Source organism: Saccostrea echinata, unplaced genomic scaffold (assembly GCF_033153115.1).
Source record: "Saccostrea echinata isolate AGI-Se365-2 ecotype Australia unplaced genomic scaffold, CSIRO_AGI_Sech_v1 ptg000030l, whole genome shotgun sequence".
Classification (NCBI taxonomy): Eukaryota; Metazoa; Mollusca; class Bivalvia; order Ostreida; family Ostreidae; genus Saccostrea; species Saccostrea echinata.
This window is the reverse complement of record NW_026889779.1, coordinates 28,047,609-28,074,971: the sequence shown is the minus strand read 5'-3', so window position 1 is coordinate 28,074,971 and position 27,363 is coordinate 28,047,609. Positions and strand designations below refer to the sequence as shown.

Genomic DNA, 27,363 nt, shown 5'->3' with positions numbered 1-27,363 from the left:
GCGAATGACACGATATTTATTTTTCTACACAGCATTTATTGTTGTCCATCACTTTGCCATGCATAGTCTGTAGAAATCATCGGCATCATCTAGGGTATTATCAAACGGAGAGATTATTCTTTTGTTATCTGGAGATCTAATTATAAATTTTGAGTATATATTACATTTTGATGATACTTTCTCACTCACAATGGGCACTGATTATTACACGTTATTTCTTTTGATTAATAAATGCACTGAAAATTAAAGTAGCGCTTGTCATTTATGTTTATCTTGTGTCTGAGTGGGTTTTTTCTTTTACTTCATATACCGTTTTGAAACAAAAATAATTATTTTTTAGCTTTGAAAATTAGGTTTTCCTTAGACTTTTTCTTCTGAAAATACTTTTTTTCAAGCATTGAAGATTTAAAGTTTTGCCTGAATCTTACCTTATTTTTGCATTGTCGCATATATGCAAATAAAATAAAACTGTAGTGAAGAATTGAAGCTGAATACAATATACATTGACTAAATTAGCAAACTAAATTCACCTGACACTAAAAAGGACCAGACATGAAGGAAAACTGCGTAATTTTATAAAAACAATCAGCTCCAAACCTACATGTATTATATGCAGCTTTATTACAAACGCCAGATCAAATACACAGTAAAATAACACATTTTCTCTGCTTTTTGCTTCTAGATGTGACAAATCGTGAAAGTCGAAATTTCTTAAATGTAATGAATTCTGTCGAAGATTACGCCAAACGATAGGTCAAACATGTTACATGTATTAGCTGACCTATTTTTTGTATTCATATGAAGCAGAATTTATTCAAAAAACTTCTACATGCAAGGAAGTCTCTTGCTGTCCATCAATTCAACATTTAGATATATCGAGGACGTTTCATCAATTAACAATATCCATTTTCATTCCTACGTCTATTCGATATTTCCTTTGAACTCAAAATAAAAGAAACCATAAAGTCTGACACATCTGTTTCATATTTAGGTATTTTACTATAGAAAAAGACATAAATGGCAAACAAACAAGAAAACTGTGATGAACGTGATGACTTCAACTTTTCTGTCGTCAACTTCTCTTATTTATGTAGCATTATACCATAACATTTGCATGGAGTTTACATATATATATATATATATATATATATATATATATATATATATATATATATATATATATATATATATATATATATATATATATATAAATTGTAAAGTGACTAATCATCTCATCATTTCTACCAAGCAAAGAAATAAATGGAAATTGGCAGCATAAACATATAAACAAACATATTGTATTTTGAATACAAGATTTTCATTGGAGAAAAAAAAAGTCATAAATAACAGTAATTAATCTTGTTTCAAAATAAATGTCACCGAAGAGTAATTACACAATAGATTTTTATCTAAACTAGAAGCATGCACACATTTCCTTGTCTCTGGCGGAAGAAAACAAAGCCGTATAACCAAATACTCTTCCGCAACATGGATATTTGAAGGCGTTTTAGAAAAAAGTACAGATTGATTTATCTGAGCAACAATTGTTTGCTCAACTGTACATATGTACTTTTAATAGAAATTACGGGGTTCTCTCTTGATTTTTATCATATATCTACTTAGCACTTGTGCAATTTGTCATAATACTCGAAAACCCATATAACATTAACAGACTGCCGTGCAACAACGCATGTCGAACCTCTGGATTTTTACTTATATATATATATATATATATATATATATATATATATATATATATATATATATATATATATATATATATATATATATATATATATATATATATATGAAGTACCAAAAATATTAAACTGAATTTTTGTAATATACTTGTAATTTTGATTCATGTTCTAAATTTGTTCGCTATATACTAGTGAGTTGTGAAATGACTTCAATTTAGCTATAGTTAACCTTAAAGAAAGAGGTCATGCATTCTTTAATTACGTTAAAATAGAAAAAAGTGACAGGTTTATAAAAAAAATTCCAGGATAAATAGAATTCTATATTCTACAAGAGGCTCAAGGGCCTTGACGATCTGTCCCCCCTTTTATCACTATCACAATGCATACTACTAACAAAAAATATATATATTTTTAATCCCCATATTATTACCTGTAGAATTCAAATGTAGTTCAAATCATGGGTAGTGGGGTTATTGTATAGGAGAGTGAGATTTAAGTTTTGCATGGAATATGATATATTTCTCCATTAGAAATTGTGAGGTTATAGAAAGTCAAACTTAAACAAGCACCCTTACTTTGTTGAAGTCATACACGTAAGCCTTGGAGCAAAGGTCAAGAGCAAATGATATCAAATAAGCGAAGTGGCCAAAGAGTCTTTTAATTTTTAATTCACTATTTTAAAATTTTACATCTCTTGACATTTAATTTCAAGCATTATAAAAAGTTAGGAAGGGAGATACCCGATTTCGTACCTTAAACGCCCCTCTCCAGTAATTAAGTTTTTGAACAAAACGAACTTTCGAAAAAGTTTAAACGTTTTGTCATAACCCATTGGTACACATTTGCATCCATAAATTAAACGTTTCTGAAATGGCAACATTACTGGACTCTGTCCTTTCTATCATTTTCAGGCCAACAGTAAAATTCTCTTTTTTTAAATGTTTCTTGTTAAAACACAAATAAAGTTTTTTTTTTTATAATTTATTTACAAAAGAGTAAAAATTTGGTTGGATGTTCAATAAATATATTTTAAGAATATGAATGCAGAATTCTGGGAAAAGATTGCCAGAACTGTGAACTGAATGATTCCTGAGAAAAATGTGGAAAAAGTAGCTTGGATTGTGATTTTTTTTCACTTAGAGGTACGTGAAATAGGGCTGTGTCTTGATATGCGCCACAGTGTCTGTTTTATACTCCGCACAAGTTCCGTACCACGTGTACGCTTTACAAACAGGTTTTTCTTTAAGAACGAAGCACTTTGATCCCATTATGTTGAAGTAGATTTTGCCCAAAAAGTTCGCATTTGGTGAAAACGACTGTTGAAGACATTGTCGAAATCTGAAAAAGATTAGAAAACTTCCAATTTCCATATTGATTATGTTATGAGATACATGTATATTTTATTGCAAAAACACACGACAGAAATCTGTTAAAAAGAGCAGTGAAATCGTCCAATAACTATATTATGAGATCAAAATTCTTATATATATATATATATATATATATATATATATATATATATATATATATTACTACCAAAACACACACAACAGAATAATGAACAGGTGTGCATTAAGCTAACAACATTAAAAGGATTGAAAACCGTACATAAAAATTTGGAAATGAGTTGTACTTGGTACATGTTCTACCCGGTATAAGTTTAGATATTTTTCGAGTGACTATTTGGAATCAACTTTAAATACAAATAGATAACCGGGATATATTTCTGAAAGAGCAAGACTCCCACAACGTTAATAAACAAAGAAAAAATAAGGATGTTCAACGAGTTGAAGATAATTATCCAGTGAAACATCACAATGAATTACGAGACACACCTATGATATTTCTGTGTGACTGAACGTGTATTGATATAACCGAATACTCCTACAACTTATACCCAGCCAGCCGAAAAAAAAAATTATGATTTGATTCAAATAAAAACATATGAATGTTCTCAATGTGGAGTCACCGATTTATTTTGATGTCTACCATTAATGAGATGGGATGCATAAAAATTAGCCGTTTTGGGTTTTTTAAGTCATACATGAAGTTCTTCTTTGAGGCATAGAGTTTTTATAATAAAGATTATAATTATTCTTCACCTAATTTTACATTTGTTATGGATTCAAGACTGTAAATATTTTAACCTCCCACCTGTAGTAAGTCTGAAGGTCTTTGGGCAGCGGTGTATAAAGATTTACGGGAGCTCTTCTGTCATAAAATAGCGTCTCCTATTTAAATTACATATTTTGTGAAGACTTTCCTATATAAAAACAAGCACTTGTCAGCTTCTCGTTAAATTATACACGGTATTATTTTTGTTTCTAATTTTATTTTTTCCCCTGATCTCTTTAACTAATTATACAGGAGGATCTGAAAGTTTTTCGGCTAATTTACTTTGAATCTAATGATACGGAAGAATATTATCCCGGTGGGATGTGGACCCCCTTACCACCCCCACACCCCACCCCGGTCAGGCTTGGACCTGGCTATGTTAAACTATTGCCCTTACTCTTTGGTATTTCGTGCACGTAGAAACTAAACCTTTTTACATAAGCTTTAAAAAGATGAATGCTAATGTCGATTTTCATTCATCTTAACGGCGAATGCTTAACGGTGAATGGAATAGAAGAACAGGGATCTTTAGGTCTACAAATATTTACTTAAGAAGATTACTGGGTCGAGATGCTCTTGTACTTTTTTTCTGTGGGGGATAATTACTTCAGTATCAACAGTAGCTTTACTCGTCTTTCAAATGAAGCAACTGGTGTATAAAATAGCATTTAAAGTGGCAGAATTTTTGTTAAAACGATATTTAATCACTGTGCCCTATTCTCCATTATCAAAAGTCCTTGTTACAAGGACGGACAACACGGCATGTCTATAATAAGGGTTTGGAGAGACACCTCGAAGATGAATACTCGCTGTTAGCAGTACATTCATTTATAATCGCTTCCGCAAACTTGTTACGAAACAGAAATACTTTCTTCCTTATAACAATCTCAAACATTTTTCATTATTCAAAAATTTGCCCTATATATATAATAAGAATAACCTAAGAGATAAGAAAAACATTTGGAATGGAATTAATTTTTTTTTATTTGTGTATAAAATGTATATTTAAATTTTTCCATATAATTTAATTTGGACTGTAGAGGTTAACCAAGAACTCTAAAATGCATGCATGCTAAAGAAGAATTTTTTTTTAATAAATGAAAAAAAGAATATGAACCGAGAAAGATGACCAACTTAGGAACAGATGTGTCTCCATCTGACTTCTGTGTGACCAGGCGATGTTATCGGAAGGTATAGTGTCTAAGATTAAACCAAGGATCAAATAAATTCTCCCAAAGAGAGCTATCATTAAAGTTGATTAATACCTGAGAATCTTAGTCCGATCCAAACAAACCCAGATCTTATCATCGCCATGACTTGGTGCAATGAAGAACCATAAATGATGCGTAGCCACGAGAAGACTGAGGATTAATTTATTTTAAATGCCAGAACACTCATAATTACTGGTCTTTTTCTAAACAGTTGACATGATCTTAAAAGGATCTCCGCTGTCCCTTCGGTTTTCAGGATTTATTGCTGACTACATATTAAATTTTTGCGTCCTAATTTATAACAATAATGTGGGGTATTGGAACAAAAAATTCGAAATATAAACATTAAAGAGGAGTATTCAAATTGATTCAACGAGTTCTTTGAATGGAAGTCCAGCTACATAACTTTAAGCTTCCCAGGTGTTTAACAGGAGTAGGAATTTTCTCGCTTATTAAATAGTTCCACATTTTATCTGGCTTTTCTTGATTTTACTGGCTGTTGGACCATGAATTTTTGCATCCCTTCTCTTAAAAAATATATATTTTGCTGTCAATAAAACGTTAAACTTTCTAAACTCTTGCAAATGCAGGTAGATATGAATAAAAGTAAACATTAAACGTAGATTTATCTACACCTATCTTTCTAAAAGAACTCTTGTGGTCCAGCTTTAATGGAGAATCTAAATTTATTTTTCTGACTGCTACTTTTACCGCGTTCATAAAATGCATTGCGAGTTTTGTACCAATTAGATTTGAAAGAAGGGAGAATAAGCCGAAAAAAATGCCCATATAAGAAAGTAAAAAAAAAAAAAAATCTCAAGCATAACAAAATTTTCTTTCATATTCCAGTTATTATAAATGTCTACTGATGTACATGTATATCTCCACAAGTTGCTTCATTCTCATAAGTTTTGAAATCAATTGTCTTTGAAATAGCATACACGCGCCAAAGAGGCCAAAAATTATAATTTCTTCGTACTATATCACACAGGGTTTTTTTTTCCATAAGTGGGTCTTTGCTCCATTCCAAATAATAATGAATTAAGAAACCATTGTTTCGTTTAAGAAAATATCAGCATCCGTATATTTTAAAGAGGTCGGGCGCTCTAATTGAAACGAAAAGAAAGGGAGAGCGTTTTGAGATCGATCATAATTAAAACGGAGATCTATATAGGATGGCTAGATCTGTGTGGTCTTTTCTGTCTGATGCTTCATTAGGAGTATACGTCTCAGACTCTAATATCAATCAGTACACTGGAATTGGACACCGTGTTCTGTAATGTCGTCAGCAGAAATCAGGGTGTTATCTTACTTATTACATAGCCATAGAACAGTCCCTATCTGCCTCAAAAGTATAATAATTTTGCTCAAAAAATTTAATCTCACGCCACAATAATTTCTACTAAGACCAATTATAGGTTTTCACAGTAAGCGGATATGAGGATATATTTCGTCTAAAAAATAAATTGACATTGCAGGATCATTTGTATTTGAATAACAACTGCATTATTAATTCTGCAATATATCAATATCTTTGAGACGGAAAATTCATGAATGAACTATATGTTCATAATGTGCACAATATCCTGCAATTCAATACCCTTTCTGTGTGGTAGGAATGAGTAAATCCCTGGTCGTGAACTGGTGAACCCATACGTAATTATTACTGCATCTGTGACTATGATAAAGAAAAAATGGAGTTAGAAATTCGATATTCCGAGGTAGAAAAAAGTGCGACATGGTGACAATAGAGATGTCATCGACTCAATATTTGTCTGTAATTTACGTACAGTTCACAAAATTCATTTTTTACATTTTTACAGAATTGTTGTCGACCCCCGGTGTTGATGTTATTCAGGCAATCTGACCTGGTTTCTTTTGGGGGAGAAAACCCTTTACACCTTTTGTCACCACGACATAACAGATATGACTCACATTAAAGTACTTATTACTAATTCATAGATTATAATGAATTTTGACAACATCAAAAAGTGATAATCATAGATCTGAATAAAACTTGCACCTCCGAATGATTTAAATAAATTTATTGTGTACTACTGCATTAAGTAGTAAAAGATCTGAAGCGTGTGACATTAATTTAAAAAATAAAGTCACAGAGAAGTGAAAAAACTTTTTTCCCCCTTAGATTTCCATATGCGTTTAAGGACATTAAAAATACCGATTATTATAATCTTGCATGAAATGGACAACGGGTCAAGTGTTATGACTTCTGTGAAATGTCATTATAATGGTTCTTCTTTGCAGTTAATGCAATGTGCAAACCACAAATATAAATCGGCTTACAGAAGTACACAACAATGTTCGCTGATGCAGACTAAGGAAGTTTTTTTTTTTTTTTAATTCATACAAGCATTCAGCGGCCACCTGCGTAGATTAAATATGAAGATAAAACATTTCTAAATTTGTTTTATTTCTTATTTTGTGTTATGTTCACTGCTTTTCCAACGAATGCATTTTCTTTTAAAATCTGTGAAATCATTTTTTTGTAATTATAAAAACGTCACTCCGCTGAACATGCTTTTAAATTAATTTAGGTTTTTGGAAAATCATTTCAATTCTAAAAAAAAAAAAATAATCTTAATAAATATCACTTTTGTGGTGTTCGCTCGTTATTTGTCCATTCGAGGATCACTTACATGCAGCTAAAACTCTAATTTTATTGCTTAACAATATTATTTATTTTGACTAAGATATAAATTATCGTGTCACTATGAAAAATTCCGTTCTGTTAATAATATGCTTCATATATTAATATAATGAACAGTGTGTCACAATTAAAAACTTAATTAAAATTTTTTAACGCCCAAAATATCCATTAGCATCAACAATATGGCGGTTACATGCACGTTCCATCTTTCATCCTATTTAATATATGCGAATTCGTACCGTTTTTCTACGGTACCCCCATTTCCCTTTCTCTTCTGTCTCAATACTTACTCGTCATCACATTTACAATGCAGCACAGCGTGGAAACGGAAATTAAAGTAGTGGAACTTTTTGGTAAAGGGTTCTATAATAAGGGGACAGAAGTCGTGGTCCCTGCAGCACGTGTCTAGCTCGTTATCCTCCCCTAACTCGTCGTACTCAGTGGCAAGTTGTCCCCTCCCACACCATTTGGTGCCGGGGTACATCAGGAAGCTGGCAAACAGCGAGGACCTCTTCCGTCGTCTGCTTCTTTTGGTCCCTCCTTTTTCGTTTGTCAGAGAAGGTTCAACATCGTACACCGGGATGAATTCTTCCCTTGGAAGACGATGGCTTCGTTTGATTTTATTAGCAATTTTGTGACAAATTTTAATGTCATGTCTGATTTTTATCAGATCTCTAAATTTCTGCAAAAACTTCCTACGTCGAAAAAACACAAGAGCACTGGCGTTTGTTTCGCGTGCATTGGAACTGTACAAAGAAAACACATCACCCTGTTCTTTTCGGTAGAAAATTTTAGAGTCGTTAGCAAAATCCTGCACAAACTGCAAAATAGTAGCGTTTTCCACAGAGAAATCACAGTCTTTGACGACACCGTTCTGGTATACAGTCTGTATCAGTTTGCTCCCATCCGTGATTTGATGCAATGTTGTTTCATAAATAGAATCCAAAAATGCGGTGGTCTCCAACATAAGAATTCCTTTGAAAGCAATCCGAAGTTCTCTTTCATGTCTGAAACTGTTGTATCGTACGCTCACAAAATTTTTATTTGCGTTACCTTTCTTGTCAGACCATTTTCGGCTGTCTGAGTATTGAACTAAGCATATAAATCCAAAACACAATGTTAAAATTCTTTCCTTGATTTTTTTAGGTTTCATCGTTGTTCATAATACACAAAATTTACTCTTTTTAAAAAAAGACCTTTAATAAGCTATAATTGCTTCATTTAAACTCCATATTTACAGGCGGGAGAACAAGGGGGAGACTGGAAAACTGGTGGATTACATTCTACCTTATACGAGCATTCCACGTTTGACTTGCGTTTGACAAAAAGTTCTCTCGGCGTGATTTGCTGCTCTCAATGATAGCGAGTTCCTCTACTTAACAGTCCTAGACAGAAAAATGACTAAATATTAAACTGACATATTTAATTTAGACAAAAAAAATTATTTCGTCACAGTAAAAAGGGTAATCAGGTGAGGAAATTCTCGCGTGGTGTTTTCTTTTTGACGACAAATTTAGTGGGTTTAATTTTGACACATTTGAAATACTGTTAAGAAGAACGGCGGACAAATAAGACGTATTGTATAAAAATGATTAATGTCAACCCTGTGGTGAAAGTTGAAGTGCAAACTGATGAATAAGGTGATTAATTCAAGTTCAAACTCTCCTTGATATGTTACGAGTGTAATCATACATGCATGCATGTAGGAATTATGATTGAAGATATACATATATCTTTGAGGTATTTTTTTATGAGCTTAACAACAAATAAGTAATAAAAATACAAAGAGGAATGTAAAGTATCCAGGTTTAGTTTACATTAGGTGTTCATTAATTGATTATCTCGTAGGGGATGCAGGCATTATTTACCAACCAATTAAAATGGCATTAGTTTCAGTGTGTTGCACTTTTGTCTAGATATAAGTCCTAATGAACTGCTGCATTAATTACGACACGGAAGTGTTCTTAATTAGACATTAATTGTTATTAGCCAGTCTAGATAGTTTACATCACTGTTTGTCTTCCTCCTCCGTGTTTGTTACGTAATATAAAGGACCATACAATTCGTGTGACCATATCAAAAGTCCAGGACTGCAGATTATCTCTACAAAATGCGACACAATATACGTTTAAAAGGTATTCATTATGATGTAATAACGTAATTGTATTGTAATATTTTCATGCAATCTCTAAATTCCCACGCTAGAAAAAAAATCATGTTATTTATGTGTAATTTGTTGTGATAATGCTTTTGTATTGAAATCATGTCTTGTAATCTTGATATTTAATTTCACAGAAATGAAGAAGCTTAAGTCCAAAAACTAACACGTTTTAATTTGTACATCAAATTTGGTAGTAATGCCTAAATTTCAGTGACATTTATTATATATTTATTGAAGATCGGGTATAAATCTTACCTCAGGACTGTGAACGGCAGAAAGCCATAATTTCATATTTTGAAGCGTAAAGCTAGTTTTCCACAAAACGATGAATAAAACATGGTTTGTCTAATTTGTATATATTTGTTGTCTGTTTGTCAAGAAAGCATCACCATGACACCGTTTGAAATATTTTTATGGGAGTTTCTTGAGGGAATGATATAAATATAAACTTTCTACTTTTTTTAATGACAATAACACGAATACAAAAAAAGGTCAAAAAATAAAAGGGAGTTTTTAAAAAAAAAAAAAATAAATTGAAGAATTTATATGTAGTAATACATTGATTATTTTCTATAATTCAATTTGTTTATTTATATTATAACATATATCGGAAGGGTATTGTTCATTTTCGTCTATACGCATTTAGATTGTATGGAGTACATGTATATGTATAAAATATTTTTTTTTAAAAAATGAAATTAAAAAAAATAATAACTAATTATAATGTTTTTGGTGTGCGTGACAGATTATTCATTTATCTATAGATGGGAATTTAAAAATACATTATTTTGATACTAGAAACTTACAATGTACATTCGGGCCTAAACCTTCTGGAAATTTTAAGCACATTCTATATTGTCAAATAAAAACTGACTACGAGTACGGCAGTGCAATACTGATATATGCTCTAGTAATTTCCACAAATTACAATCCTTAAAAGAAAATCCGTACACGTTTATACTGTAGTACTCTCATTCTAATCCACGACTATGAGAAAAAGTTTATTAAAATCTCTATTAAAATCTTATTCAATAGAAAAAGAATTTCATGTTTTTAATATTAGAGAGATCGGTCACTAGGACAAGCGACCCTACCTTATCTATGATATACAATCTTCTTGTAGTCTCAAGTTAGGAACGATTTTTTAAAAATATATTATATAACGAGACTCGTAAAAATTATTGCAAAAGAATGAGTGTCACGAAAAACGCCACAAGGAATGGAATTTGCGTAATTTAATTATATACGTAGTCTCGGGAATCAGGCGAGCCAGATCAAAGGGAAATAAGTCTGGGTCGACGGAATTTCAAGGCTAGGCTTTGAGGTTTCTGTTAATATCTATACTGGTAGTTTCTTTTATTGAATTACGGTGCTTTTTATTGAATGTTTCTAACAGTTCGTTTGCATTTGATCTTCATTGATCGGTTTTATGTCATCGACCTGTCTCTATTTTCTCTTTCAAATACGACCGTCAGCTCAGTCAGAAGAGCGCTCGCTCCGTGATCGGACATGGCCGCGACAGACCTAAGTCGATAAATAATAGGTAGCAACTGTTCCTACATCAAGCGCTCGGCAGTTTGAAGTGAAAGTAGCGGGTCTTTCGGATGAGACCTTAAAAATCGAGGCCCCGTGTCACGGTAGGCGTTGGCACGATAAAAAACCCTCACTGCTCAATGACCCTGAGTGCCGAGTAAAGGTCTAAATTTGAAGCTCTTCACCGGTATATGGTGACGTCTCTATATGAGTGAAAAATTCTCGAACGAGACTTAAAACAACATAAAATTAATCAATCTTTCAAATACGAAACTTCGATCCTGGGTAATAAAGTTATTTGAACTTTGGACAATTTGACTTTCATCAAAATAAAAAAAAAAATCGGACGGTGGACGGTAATTGCATACCACCTTCTTCATCAGTAATCAGAAGATAAGGCATATAACTTAAACAAGCAGTTTCAAGACACCTTCTCTAACAACTGTACATAACAGGTGATGTCTAATAACCGATGCGACATAATTTAAGGTTAACATTTGGAGACTGAAGACGGACACATAACAGCAAACAGAGCCCGTAAATTATTAAGCGAAGGGGCTAAATGGCAACCACGTTAGTCGAAATCAAAAACCAATATATAGAATTATGTATCTCAATGTAGTCTACTTGTGTACTACTAGTAAGTTATATTGAAATGGGACCAAAACTGTAGGAAGAGTAGCTTTGGAAATATTGTTTACAAACAGACAGACGGGCGGACGGACGGACGACGAGCACCTTACTATCGCATAAACTCTTCTGGCCTCTGACCAGAAGAGCTGAAAAGGAGAGAAATAAAAAGTCCGGTGTCGCTGACGTGAATCTCAAGCAAGATAATGGAGCAAATCATCACAAATCATCATGAAACTGGAAGCAAAGTGAAGCCGTGGAGGATGAATCCCAATGGGTTCCAATGTGCTCCAAGACTCGGTCCTCGGACAAAATCTATTCAACGATATGCCTGGGGGTCTCTTATGAATTGCACGACTCTTCGCTGATGATACCGTCGCATAAAATTAATATGAACTCAGGTATGGTTGCAGAAGCTGCACTTTGACCTGAACCAACAAGCTACCTGGGAAAATAAATGGCTCATGTAGTTCCATCCTGAAAAATTTAATGTGCTTACAATTACAGAACCCTAGAATCATCTGACCACCACTTAAATATATATTTGATATCCTCACCAGAAATGATATACTAGTATTCAAAAGACAGCGTCAAGAGCAGCCTGGTATGTCAGAACACGTTATCTGTAACCGAGATGCTTGACCAGCTATAATGGTCATCATTAGAAGAGCGGCCAAGAACACCCAGCCTCAGTGTTATGTATAAGCTGATTAGTAATACAGTCAAGATTGACACTAGCCAGAAACTTAAAATCTAAGATCAGGAACAACAGCATCCTAGCAATACAAATACAGGCACCTATAACTCGAACACAGTGAGGAAGGAATCTTTCTAACCACGAGTAGAATGCCCTTTCTTATGGCATGTCAAACGTTGCAATATTCGATCTTTTCCATTTGCATTGTATAATTTTCCATTTGTATTGTATAATTTTTATTTGTATTGTATAATTTTCTATTTGTATTGTATAATTTTTCATTTGTATTGTATAATTTTTATTTGTATTGTATAATTTTTCATTTGTATTGTATAATTTTTATTTGTATTCTATAATTTTCTATTTGTATTGTATAATTTTCATTTGTATTGTATAATTTTTTTTGTATTGCATAATTTTCCATTTGCATTGTATAATTTCTTATTTGTATTGTAAAATTTCTTATTTGTATGCGATAATTTTTCATTTGTATTGTATCCGCGGACTGTTTATTTGTTTCGTTACGAAGGATTTCATTGGTCAAGTTTCAGCCTGTATCGGGTTGAAGATGTTCCGGATGCTCAAAGCAAACTGGGCTCATATTATTTGCTTGATTGATTGATTGGTTATTGTTTAACGCCGAGTCGGCAATATTTCAGCCATATTTCGGCGGCATATGTATTTGCGTGCATGTTAGACGGTCATTTGATTCTAAAAAGGGAGCGCTGGTAGATGGCAAATAAATAATCTGTCCTTAGAAATGCTGACTGAGAATATAAATAAATTGACCTTGAGTGGTGGTAACTACCCCCACCCCTAAAAAACTGAGTTTTCGGGTTTGGGCAGATTTTCTTCTTTTTGTTTTTCTCCTTGTCTCTGGTCATATTGGAAATAAATATTCTCTCCTGCGAGAGAATGAAAATAAATAATCGGATTCGACACCCCCCGAGAATCAAATGGTCGTCCCTTAGCATGCACCGGAAATAGAGGAGCCGAGTTTGTGTTTGTAGAGAGTGCGCGATCGGAATTGTGGGAAGGGTACCAGACTAAGTTTGTGATGGGCACCTGAGACCTTTATACAGACTAAATTTATGACCAATGACATCCTTCGTAACGAAATAAATAAACAATCCTCGGATACAATACAAATGAAAAATTATCGCATATAAATAAGAAATTATACAATACAAATAAGAAATTATACAATGCAAATGGAAAATATAGAATACAAATGATAAATTATACAATACAAATGATTTTTTTTACAACACAAATGGAAAATATAGAATACAAATAAACATTTTACAATCCAAATGGAAAATTATACAATACAAATAAAAATTATACAATACAAATGGAAAGTTATACAATACAAATGGAAAAGATCGAATATTGCAACGTTTGACATGCCATACTTTCTCCTTCTACTGTAATGGCTCCGAGCCTTGACTGCTTAGGGCTCGCCTCCTCAAAGAGCCACCCATTCTATTTTTATACACACCAAAGATTTTATTATACGTACACCGATAGTCAGCATTTTGACGCTGGAGGTTTACCGATAGAAATAGAAGATATCTATTGGGTTCATCTTTTAAACATTTTGGATGCATGCGATTGATATCAATAGTTGGATACATCTTAACATAATTTTATACAGGTACGGGCAATGCTAAACTATATTCAGAATCTGGTGAGTTTGTATGCAAACTACTAAAGCGGTATATTTTGTGTGCTTTCATATTTGATTAAATGCTGTAGCCACCCTTGAGGGCTATGATTTTATAGCAATTAAAACAATGAGCACCTCTCCTCTGTCCCAAAACAATATTGATTAATAGAAAATAAACCAAAAATTATATTCTAAATTAATTTAAAAATGTCTGTAGCATTCGAATCTTCAGTCCTGAATGTAGACGATATTATATTCTGTAGTTACAACGTATACATGTATTATTTGAAAGATAATCAGTTTGTTATTGGAGAACGCCAAGGAAAAAGGAACGTATTCCAAGACATATTTTTAATAGGATAAAAAAAAGTTTGCTATCAATAAGATATTTGAAATTTCTTAGATTAAGGTTAAACTCTATAATGTAATGTCTCGTAATAATGTAATGTAATGTCTGAGAGATCGTGTCTTCCATTTTATAAATACTCGGTAGTCGGACTCATGTGAATTATACTATTCTTTCACAGGGTTTATGGGTATAAAGTCGTCCTGTTTAATATGTCATGTAAACGTATCAATTCAAAGGGTCTTTTACAAATTGGACAGAAAAACTGGAAGACTGATACATGTAAAAAGTAATACCTCAGGGATTGGGAATGATTAGCTGGCGCGCCACGGTAGTATTCCTTATTAATTATTTGCGCTTTTGAAGACACCATAGCAATGAGGAAATAGTCCGGGCGAGATGGATCGGATTCCATCGTTCAGTTCAAGTCGCTCTTACCATTTATTTAAAAAAAGACATACAATTGGCAAACCTTAGCTAATTTCATGGAATCCGGAGGGAGGGATCAGCTAAATGCTATTAGCAATCGACCGATTTGAATCTCAGTTGCATCTGCCTCTCACCGTTAGAAGTAATTATATCGAAATAACAGCAGTAATTATACATTGAAATAACAGCAGTAATTATACATTGAAATAACACTCTTGGAAAAGAATTTACTCTGATTCGTCCTATTCTTTTTCACGCGTTTTACGATCGCTATTTCCCTGTTGCACGTTCGCTTCATATGCGATGTATGTCGCTGACGATCCCCTCGCAGTTGTCAAATGTTCTAGTAAAATTTGTTTTGATGATAATGTTTAACGTATGCAGTTTTTAATTCTAATAATTCTAGTTCATACTTCCAAGAATTGTTACATAACAATACATGTAACATTCAATGTTAGTAAATTATAACAATAATAAACTATTTCAAAGCATGGAAATTCGATATTTGGAACACTTCATGTGAATAAAATTATGTATGATTTAAAAATAAACTATTTTACAAAACTACTCTCGGTGAAACTATAATTGTAGATATTCACCCAAATTAAATATTTTATAGTTTTATTTACTGCTGGTTACACTCCAGCACATACAAAACTGTTTAAACTTACCCCGTACGATACTTACTCCATGCTTTTATCTAATTTGCTGATCGCACCCAAGTTGCCGATCGGGCGTTTACGGGGGTGGTTAGACTACGTTCCGAGGTACTGGTTGGGCCAGAGTCTGCCGAATGTCAATTTTCCCCGTGGCACAGCTTAGGAAAACGGCCGATGTACTGTATGAGTTGCTTTATTCACTCTTATCTAATACAGACCTTTCAATTTTAATTAAGTTTCTTAAGAAAACAATCTGTTAATGAATGGCACAACGGTTTTTTTTTCATACCAGAGAGGTTAAATGCTTAAATAATCATCATCATCAAAAGATACTTATACTACATGTGTAATTCATTTTGATGATTTTGCTCTCTTAACAGTACAGAGCATACCTTTCGAAAAGTTCCATTTTCTCTTGGAAAAAAAAAAAAAAAAAAAAATCAGCAAATATGAATCATGTGGAAAAAATTGTTTGCAATTTTTATTGTGCTAACCTATTTACAAAACATGTATTTTTGGTGGAAGTAAATTGATGGACAAAGTAATCCTTTTTGGGTCATCTAAGTTACTCAGGTGACCTATTGCAATCGTGCGTCGAGCGTTAACATTTGAACCTTATTTTTAGCTTCTTCTCTAGAACCTCTGAAACAGTTTCAACCAATTTTGGCGTATAGCATCTATGGGTGAGGGGAAACAAAAACTGTGAATTTCATGATCCCTGTCCCCCTGATGCCTGAGGGGTGTTGATAAAACCATCAAAATTAATGCAGTCTTTTGAAATCTTCTTCTTTACTCCTGTATATCAAGCATTCAAACTGTTGGCATGATTGTAATAAGCATTGAGCCCTCTACCAAAGTTGTGAAATTAATGGCCCCAGGATCAGGGGTTCTGTTGCTAGGGCGGGGCTACATGGATCATATAGTGAAAGTGCTCTATTTCTTTTAATATCTTCTCTGCTCCTTGGTATTAAACAAACTAACTAAGTGCATAGCTATGATGAGCAAGGGTGTCTCTTCCAAAATTGTGAATTTCATGACCTCTGGATCAGGGGTTCTGGTATTAGGACAGGGCTCTATAGATTATAGAGTCAAAATGCATTAATTCTTTGAAAATGTTCTCTGCTCCTGGTATTATGTAAACAAACTAAGTATATGGTTATGATGAGCAAGGGTGTCTCTTCCAAAATTATGAATTTCATGGCCCCTTGGTCAGGAGTTCTGGTGTTAGGGCGAGGCTGTATTGATTACATATAGTGAAACGCATTAATTCTTTGAAAATCTTCTTCTCTGCTCCTAGGTACACGTATTATGTAAACAAACTAAGTGCATGGCATGGTTATGATAAGCTATGATACTACTTCCAAAATTCAGATATTCATGACCCCAGGGTTGGGGGATATGGTGTAAATGGGGGGGGGGTGCTCAATTGATTATATAGTGAAAATGCAGAATTTCGTCGAAAATATTTTTATCTGCTCCTGGTTATTAAGCAAAGAAACTACTATTAGTAAGTGTATATTCATGATGAGCAAGGGAGGTTCATCCAGAATTGTTAGTTTCAATGCCCTTGGGTCAGATGTTCTGGTGTAATGGTGAAGGTCTATTGATTAATGGATTGTATGTTGTGTTACGTCCCGTTCGAGAATTTTTCACTCATATAGAGACGTCACCATATACAGGTAAAGGGCTTCATATTCATACCTTTATTCGGCACTCAGGGCCATTGAGCAGTGAGGGATCTTTATCGTGTCAACGCCTACCGTGACACGGAGCCTCGGTTTTTAAGGTCTCATCCGAAGGACCGCAACTTTCACTTCAAAGTGCCGAGCGCTTGCCGAAGGAACAGTTCTACCTATTTTTTTATCGACTTAGGTCAGTCGCGGTCGTGATTCGAACACACGACATTCCGATCACGGAGCAAGCGCTCTACCGACTGAGCTACCTTGATCATACCTTGATACCTTGAGGCTCTCTTGATAATATACATGTAGTAAAAATGCATTGATTTCTGCTATGGGTGTTGGGCAGATAAAGTGCATAGTTATGATGAGCATGTGTGCTTCTTACAAAAAGTTAAAACTTGTGGTCCAAGGGTCAGGTGTTCTGGTGTTTCGGGGAGTGGGGGCTCTATTGATAATGAAATTCTGGACCATTTCATCAAGTGTTCTGATGCTGGTCAGGGCTCTACTGATTTGTATTCTACTGAGGGAAGTTATTCCCTTTTGCCATTCACCTTTGATAATTAATCACAGAAAGTAATTTATTTGAAAGGTTAATAGAATAAGGAAATTATGCAAAAACTTTTATTGTATAATACAAAAAGTACTTTCATAAATTTAATTATCAGGTAGACTCGTAAATAACAGATATATAAAAATGAGACAAAAATTACTTATTATAAATGTTCTTCAAAGACCAAGAGAGGCCAATGTGAGAGGTCACAATATAGGGTTAAAAGTAGTACAGAAGCACTATTAATTGTTTTGTTAATAGTCTGCATGGTGATAGTTTATTTTATACTTCTATGGATCCTCTAAATTGTTGTATTATACTCAGGTGACCGTTAAGGCCCATGTGCCTTTTTTTTCAGTATTCCAGTGTTTCATCGCTTGACTAAGACATCAGAGTCTATAAAAATACATTGTAAATCTATGTCACCTGCAGTGATTCATCAATGACATATAAAAATTAATACTTATTTCATTGATCCATCAATTATGACAAATTATCAAAACCATTTGTTCACATTTCCCAAGGTTTTATCAAACTTCTTCGCGGTTTTTACTCTGACAGGTGGAAGACGCGAATTTACATGTTTTTTTATTTCTTTACCCACCTTCATTCTTAAACAGAATAGGAAATCTTAAACTGTGGTTAGTGAATAAAAACAAGAAGTCTCTGTGTGCGGTACATAAACAGGATAAACGGAACTAGGGATTTCTTAACATTCTTGTCGTACTTCTATATCTACATGTATGTACTTTTCAGTCTTCTTAAAATACTCAAAATACTGGTGTTAATATCGATGAAAAAAGGAGCAAATGATCTCTGGGGGGTTTTCCTAAATAAATGACTTGGTTTAATTCAAGGTTGAAATATTGGAAAGGTTGTTTGGAGACTGACAGTAAGAAACAATATGTGTTTGTGAAACATGGCAGCTTATGGCGAAGGTTAAAGTTTCTCAAATGCAAGTCAAAATCCAGGCCAAAAGATATGTTGGTACCCAAAGAAAGGTCTTGTCTCAAGGAATATACCTGTGAAATTTGAAAGCCCTAGCTGCAACTGTTCAAAAGTTATGGCGAAGGTTAAAATTATTTTAAAGTAAGTAAAACGTCAAGGTCAAGGTCAAAGTTGATGATATCCAAAGGAAGGTCTTGTCACAAGGAACATTTATGTAAAGTATGAAAGCCCTAGCACCAACCATTCAAAAGTTATGGCCAAGTTTTTCAAAAGTAGGTCAAACTCCTATGTTAAGGTCAAAGGGTCAAACTGGTTGGTATCCAAAGAAAGGTGATGTTACAAGGATTACATATTTGAAGTATTAAAGCCCTAACTTCAACCATTCAAAAGTTATGGCCAAGGTTAAAGTTTTTCAAAAGTAGGTCAAACTCCTAGGTCAAGGTCAAAAGGTCAAAGTGGTTGGTATCGAAAAAAAAATGTCTTGTGACAAGAATTACATACGTGAAGTATGAAAGCCCTAGCTCCAACCATTCAAAAGTTATGGCCAAGGTTAAAGTTTTTCAAACGTAGGTCAAACTCCTAGGTAAAGGTCAAAGGTCAAAGAGGTTGATATCCAGAGGAAGGTCTTGTCACAAGGAATACACATGTGAAGTTTGAAACCCCAAGCACCAACTGTTCAAAAGTTATGGCCAAGGTTAAAGTTTTTCAAAAGAAGGTCATACTCCAAGGTCAAGGTCAAAAGGTCAAAGTTGTTGGTATCCAAAGGAAGGCCTTGTCACAAAGAATACACATGTGAAGTTTGAAACACCAAGCACCAACTGTTCAGAAGTTATGGCCAAGGTTAAAGTCTCATAAAATTTTGCAAAAGTGGGTCAGACGTCAAGGTCAAAAGGTCTTGTCACAAGGAATACACAGGTGAAATATAAAAGTCATAGCTCCAACCAATCAAAAGTTATGGGCAAGGTTAAAGTTGACAACAGACAGACAGACAAACAGCTAAACAGACAAACAGACAGACAGGACAAAACAATATACCCCCGGGATCTTTCGATCCGGGGGCATAAAAATATCTAATGCATTTCGGATTATAATCTATGGATGGCAATATAAGCACTTACTTCTAAATCAGTTTCGTGTTTAAGTCTGTAACCATGCCAAAGCAAGGGTTTCATTTTCTCGACCAACAAGGCCGATGATCCAAAAATTTCATTTTCTATAATGTTAAAGTAGTATCAAGTGTCCAGCGCCACACCGCCGATCTGATATAAGATTACAAAGGACACTTGACTGGCCTAGATTAAAAAAAACTATAATTCCTCAAACTTCACAGAACCGTCCTTCTTATAAAGTGTAAATGTGTCAGTTTTCAATCTTTTAAAGCGTTTTCAATCTTTTAAAGCGTTTAAAGAGAATTATGTACTGCCTAAATTGCACAAGAAAGATACAGTCAGGAAGAAGGTTTGCCTGAAGTTGACTAGTTTTGATTGTCATTCAAGTCTCCATATTTTAAGGGGTTAGGACATGTATGACCAGTGTATGATCAAAGCACTGCACAAAACTGCACACACAACAAATGAAGGTTTAACTGAGTTCACTGTTCTGGGAGTGATGAGGTTTCTTTATTTGGTATACTTGTTTATACTGCTTTTAAAGAAATCCCTGCGTGATGAATCAAATAAATAATATTGTAACGCATATGGTATCGCTATTGCAATAATAAATTAATGAAACAAACTGACCGAACTCTCTAGCTTCGGTATAGAATCAATTATCTAAAGAGAATTTTGCTTCTATGTGAACACATTGAGATATTGATGTTCGTTGAACGAATACGTTGAGATATTTATGTTTATTGAAAGAACGCGTTGAGGTACTCAAATGTTGCAAGTTGAATGCTATTTTGTGTAAGTTGACGGATCGATATTGTTTTGAAAATGAACAGTACACGTTTCTGTATGCTTACCTCTGTATTACGACTAGTTGTCCTTTTTAAATTAAAATCATTTTTCCCCAAAAAGGTTTAAATTCATACTGATTACTTATTTAGTGGAAGGTATACAACTGAACAGGTTCTGAATATGCTGAAAAAGCCATTGAAAAATCAATGTTAAGTTGACTGATTTTTATTCAATTTGTAGCCAGATTTATTTCTTAATTAACAGAATAGTTCATATACATGTACTGAGTACATGTAATTGATTTTCAAGTGCCGAAGTAATTTTTCAACCTCTTGAATGAGAAATGTTTGTTTTCAGAAAAATTGCATGTCTACCATCAGCAATTTCATACGTTAAATAAAAGAGGGGAGTTTGGTGACCTACTGTAATATACTTTTCTGTTAGCAGTTTTCAGCAAGATTGCAGAGTCTAAATAGCTAAGAGCAACACGATGATATATTAAAGGATATTTATTTCTTATCAGATGGGAGACTCTCTGTTATTCCTCGCTACCCAATTTTCTTTTAATGGTTTACAAGATAAAATCAGGGAAAATATTAGATAAAAGCCTTCGATATACAGAATATTCACCTCTCCATCGTTATACATGGCTTACTCAATAGTCCCGGTATGTTTTTACCTATTAACAAACGAGTTTTCTTTGATCTGGTTGAAATTTATGGCTTAGATACAGCTAGTTGTGAATGAGGAATGGTCTATGAAGATGCGTGCTTGATAGTTATCAATATATTGGTAATATATAGTTTCACTAGACCACAACGCCTACAAATACAGAACACCCAGTCAAGGTTAAACATTTCCTGAAACCAACTACGTTAACGTCTGGAGACTTTGCTGCAAAATGAGAAAAAGGTTTACACATATAATTTGTACGTATTCATTGCTTATAACCCATTATAGTTCGTATAGAAGAGGTTTCACATTTGACTATATTTTTGTGTACATAAATGGATGTTAGCCCAAGTTATCAAGGAGTGCCAAATTAACATGCATGAAAACTCTTTTAATTAAAGATATCATTCATTAAAAAATTGTGCGCAATAATTGAATAAATGCGCCCATCAAATCAAGTTTTGTTTTCAACTAAAGAGCGGATCAAGTGAATAAATGCGCGCATCAATTGAATTGGTGGGTGCAATACAGTAATTGATTTGATTAATTCAATTAAAAATTGAAGAAAAAATCGATATTGAAAAAATCGCAAAAAATTATGTAGAACTAGATATAAACTATGTGTTGATCTCTTTATTATGTATAATTGTAGCTCTTTTATGAGATATATCGACTCACAGAAATCATGCTTTTCGTGCTCAGTCTATATGCTTTTCTTGTAGTCGATATATCTAAGGATTGACTGAATCAAGGGCCTACATTTTTGTAGTCTTTAGAACAAATAAGATACCAACAAATTCATTATATCAGTGATTGTAAGTTCTAAACAATTTTTACCATTATAAACTAATCTTTATATTTTCCCTGTTATTTTTAGTAACTCAAGTCAATATCCATTTAAAAAGCTATTGAAAAAAATAGACATTGAATTACACAGTAAAAATAATAAAGATACACAAAGATATTTCTAATTCAAATAGTATAAAAAGTTTAGACTTTCTGACAAGAATTAATGCATTCAACAGTTCTTTGAATGAGAGCAACTTCTGAATAAAAGCTCAAATGTCCATTGCAACAATACAAATTGGGAGCAGAGCAAACACGAACCTCGAAAAACATCAGAGGTGGGACCAGGTGCCAGGAGGAGTAGGCATCCCCTGTCGATTGGGTCACACCGGCCGTGTGCTCCATGTCATGATCGGGCAAATGGAACAATCAGTAGAAAATTTAGTGTGAAAATAATGGCATAACAATTTGTATGAAAAACGTCAGTCAACATTCGACTTAACAATAGATTGTATTTGCTAACAAAATTATTGTATCGACCAAAAAATTTCCAAAATGTTGACTTTAAATGAGACTGTATATATCTTGAATCATCAACTTATTTGTCAAAAGCTTGCCTTGTTTTAGAAATTGCTAACATTTGTATGAAAAACGTCAGTCAACATTCGACTTAACGATAGACTGTATTTGTTAACAAAGTTATTGTATCGAACAAAGAATTTGCGAAATGTTGACTTTAAACGAGACTGTTGATATCTTGAATCATCAACTTATTTGTCAATAACTTGCCTCGTTTTAGAAATGTTCGTATTTAGCACATGCTCTTGCGCATCGAATCAACTGGGAGATATAAACTCCATATGCAGGTGATACAAGTATATTGATCATAAATAAGGAAAGTTGATGATAGAACAGTCATCGCGTTTATGATAAAGATTTGTTGTTAGTTTGGATATGTTGAATTGAAGATATTACTAATTACACTGCTTTATATAAACCTGACCGCGTTTTTTTAAACAACTGCTCTTTTTAAAAGAATTATTGTACACATTTATTAAATTAATGACATCAGAAATTCAGTTGAAGAAAGCAATGATAATATAAGTTATCGAGCGCATTTATTGAATTTATTTCTCTATTCAACTTAATCAATTCCATTGTTGATATCTTCAATTCATTTGAATAAGCAATTATTGCTCGCATCAATGCACCAAATTACTGAATGCTATGAACGATTAAATTAATGCGCGTATAATTCGGAATTGAAGATATCAGTGAATTGCTGCACGTGTCAAATGAATTGATAATGTCTTCAGTTAATTGAGTCTATGCTTATTAAGAGCTCCAGAAGTTTTTTGTTTGTTTGTTTTTTTGTTTGTTTGTTTGTTTGTTTTTTTGGGGTTTTTTTTGGTTAATTTTTTTTTTGTTCTTGTTTTTTTTTTTGGGGGGGGGGGTGTTTTGGTTTTTTACTACCTTCCTCCATGTTGACAATCATATCCAACTATGAAATGCTATCAAAACCAAAAAAAACTTATGTTTAATCAAATTATATTTTCATGAACAAATCCATGGCCTGCAGAGTGGAATAAAACATTTGCAATCTTAAAATAAAAAGAATTGCCTTTCGACTTTCGTGTGTACTAAAAGACATTAATTGGTAACAGTTGTAGGAACAAATAAAAGAAGATTTTATACAGCGTAAAAATTAATTACAATAAGACAGGGTCACCCAGTGTGAAGCCAAATGCCGTGAACTTGGAGATTTAGCACAGCCCAGTGAGAGACTGTGAGATGAAGTAGCTATCCGTGTTTTCTTTCTCTGTTATTAATGTCTGATGCAGAATAGGTGCATTCGATGTTTTATTATCGGTGCTCATTCAGTCCAATTGAACAGTTAAAATCGGTCGTTTGTTGTTTGTAACCTACTAATGTTGACCCAAATAAGCCGATTTTATGTCTTTTTAACGATTGAAAAGCAATAATAAATAATTCGACGAAATCTCAGTTTGCTTCGAGTGGAAGTGTTTGACTCTTAAACCATAAAGTGCATTCATTGTCTCTCGGTAATTACACATCTGTGCGTTACATACTGTTGTGTAAGTAAGATATATAAAACTGCCACCTTGTCATCAAAGAAATAAAGTGTGGGAAATAAAAAAGTACTCTTTAAATTCTTTAAGTGTTCAAAGTGAAACTAAAAGGGTAAGATCGATGTAAGTTAGTGTACTTAAGTTAATTAAGGCTGTTTTCCCATACTAGTTTTTCCGACAGATCAGTTTGAAATAAAATAAAAAACACATAACCTTATTGGGTATAAAATCTCCTGGGCATTCAATGTTTTCTTTGAGACTCTTTGAATCCTTTGTTGTATGAAAACATAAATTGTATTTAAAAAACCGTTACCATGTCATTTTCATGGAGTTTTATTTTCAAATGGGCCAACATATTGCCATCAAAATTTGTATGAAAAACGGTCTCAAAAACAAGTAAGAGAACATAAAAATACCAGTGAATTGGGCCGTAAAAACATCGTCAACACTCATTTTGTCTACCGGGGAGAAGGTGATCTAATGTAGCGCAGTATTATAAACTCCTGCCGCCGTAATTTGACGAGCTTTGAAAGCCAATCAAAATTTATGTTTTTGGAACAAGATGATACCGGAGACTTTTCACCGTAACATTGGCTGTGTAACAGACGGGGTGATGAATCTCCCTGACTTGGGTTACCAGTTTTTGTCCCTTAATGTGCACATTTTCTTGTTGCAGCTGAATAATAATGGACATCTAACAAAGGGTGGAATTAAACTGTGGAAATTAAAAAAAATAATAATAAAACTGGAGGAAACAACGAAATAAAACACGAGCAAAAACTATATGTACATGATGACCTTGAGAATTGTACATATTATACTCGTTATTTATGTTCATCTAGATGCATTGAGCATTAATGAAAAAAGAACGTCTAGTCACCAAAATAATTGACAAAGTTAAATTCCAGCATATATTTTTTTTTCTATTTTTCCTTATACATGAAATTCAATTTGATGTGGTACTTCAAAGAACGAGAGGACAAAGGAAGCGTTTAGAATAAGAAACAGATTTATTTCAAGTTCTTTTGATAGAGTTTTAATTAAACTGTTAAAGTGTTCCAGTTGATAACAGTTTTCGTGTCCCATTTCTGTATTTTTTGTCGATTTTGAGAGTGACAAGGTCGAACTTTTCAAGCAGGAAAGTCAACATTGTGCTGCGAGTTTGACCCGGGAATAACACGCCAATGGGATATCTGAAGCTATTGGTTAAAAAGAAAGAGACGTGATTTAATTTACAGTAAATATTTTAAGTGTTGACCAAAGGATTTTCGGTTTTTAAACTATCAATCACAGAAGCCCATGTCAGCTGCACTTAATGGTTTTAAATTGTCAAATCACCATATCATGATAAAACAAGTCATATAAATGGACGATTATTAATATCATAACATGCACAAAGTTGTTCAGTCTAAATGCCTGGCCTCTACATTCTACATTATTCTGACGCTGGGCCAATGGACTGAATTGTAAATGAAACCTGACACAGACAAGTCGGCAGTAAAAGGTTTTCGGAAAATAAACAAATGAAATATTTATTCTAGACAATGATATTATTTAAGACTGTTTTGTCTCGTGTATTAAGTGTGTACGCTATCTCTTTTTAATATATATCTTCAGTTGAGGACGTCCATTACTATTGAAACCCAATGAGCGAAAAAGTATCAAAGCATTCCATCCGTATATGAACATATGACAAGCCTGTCTCTATCATCAAGATTTCGGATTAACATAAACCTATTCTACGATCGAGTCCCCAGGGATTTACTAACTTTACTAAATTTTCATAAACTAAACTTTTTTATATATATTTAAAATTTAGAATTCCATTCACAGAATATTTAATAATGATTGTACTTTCTGTAGGAACAAATTTGTAATGAAATAATTGTTTTCTTCCTCAGTTTTGCCAGTTCTATTTATATTTTATCTTGGATAGAAATACAGAAATAACAATTGTTTAAAAAGTCCCAAAACATCAAGAAGACATCTACCAGGATTAGATGGAGCACAGACACCTGACATTTGGATGGTGTAATCCCCCAAACTTTCGGAGATTTTTTAAAAGACTCGGTAACTTATCGAAAATACGTGAAGTCCTGCCATGCCAAATTTCTGTTAGCTGATATTTTATTCCGTTTTTATTAGCTCACCTGAGCTGAAAGCTCAAGTGAGCTTTTCTGATCACATTTTGTCCGGCGTCCGTCTGTCTGTCTGTCTGTAAACTTTTCACATTTTCGACTTCTTCTCAAAAACCACTGGGCCAATTTCAACCAAACTTGCCACAAAGTATCCTTGGGTAAAGGGGATTCAAGTTTGTTCAAATGAAGGGCCACGCCCTCTTTCAAGGGGAGATAATTAGAAATTAGTGAAAAAATAATGGCATCATTTAAAAATCTTCTTCTCAAGAACCATAGGGCCAGGAAAGATGAAACTCATGTGGAAGCATCCTCAGGTAGTGTAGATTCAAATTTATTCAAATCATGACCCCCGGGGCTAGGGCGGGGCCACAATGGAGGATCAAAGTTTTACACAGAAATATATAGGAAAATCTTTAAAAATCTTCTTCTCAAGAACAGCAAAGCCATGACGAGTCATATTTATTTGGAAGCATCTTCAGGTAGTGTAGATTCAAATTTGTTAAAATCATGACCCCCGGGGGTAGGACGGGGCCACAATGGAGGATCAAAGTTTTACATAGAAATATAAAGGAAAAATCTTTAAAAATTTTCTTCTCAAGAACAACAAAGCCATGATGAGTCATATTTATATGGAAGCATCCTCAGGTAGTATAGATTCAAGTTTGTTCAAACCATGACCCCCAGGGGTAGGGTGGGGCCACAATGGAGGATCAAAGTTTTACATAGAAATATATAGGAAAAATCTTTAAAAATCTTCTTCTCAAGAACAGTAAAGTCATGA

General features: G+C 33.6%; 1 protein-coding gene across 1 annotated transcript; it reads right to left on the bottom strand.

The window, feature by feature from the left end:
• Nucleotides 1-2,712: 2,712 nt before the first annotated feature.
• LOC133196659 (uncharacterized) lies at nt 2,713-9,026 on the bottom strand. Its single transcript, XM_061332519.1, has 2 exons — nt 7,985-9,026; nt 2,713-3,038 (listed from the first exon to the last, which is right to left on the bottom strand). The coding sequence occupies exons 1-2, from the start codon at nt 8,845-8,847 to the stop codon at nt 2,837-2,839; spliced, it is 1,065 nt and encodes a 354-aa protein (XP_061188503.1). The 5' UTR covers nt 8,848-9,026; the 3' UTR covers nt 2,713-2,836.
• Nucleotides 9,027-27,363: the final 18,337 nt, after the last annotated feature.

Coding starts and splice junctions, on each gene's coding strand:
- LOC133196659 (XM_061332519.1), bottom strand. CDS start 8,847: ATGAAACCTAAAAAAATCAAGGAAAGAATTTTAACATTGTGTTTTGGA. Junction 3,039..7,984: donor CATTGTAAATGTGATGACGA/GTAAGTATTGAG, acceptor AATCTTTTTCAG/ATTTCGACAATGTCTTCAAC.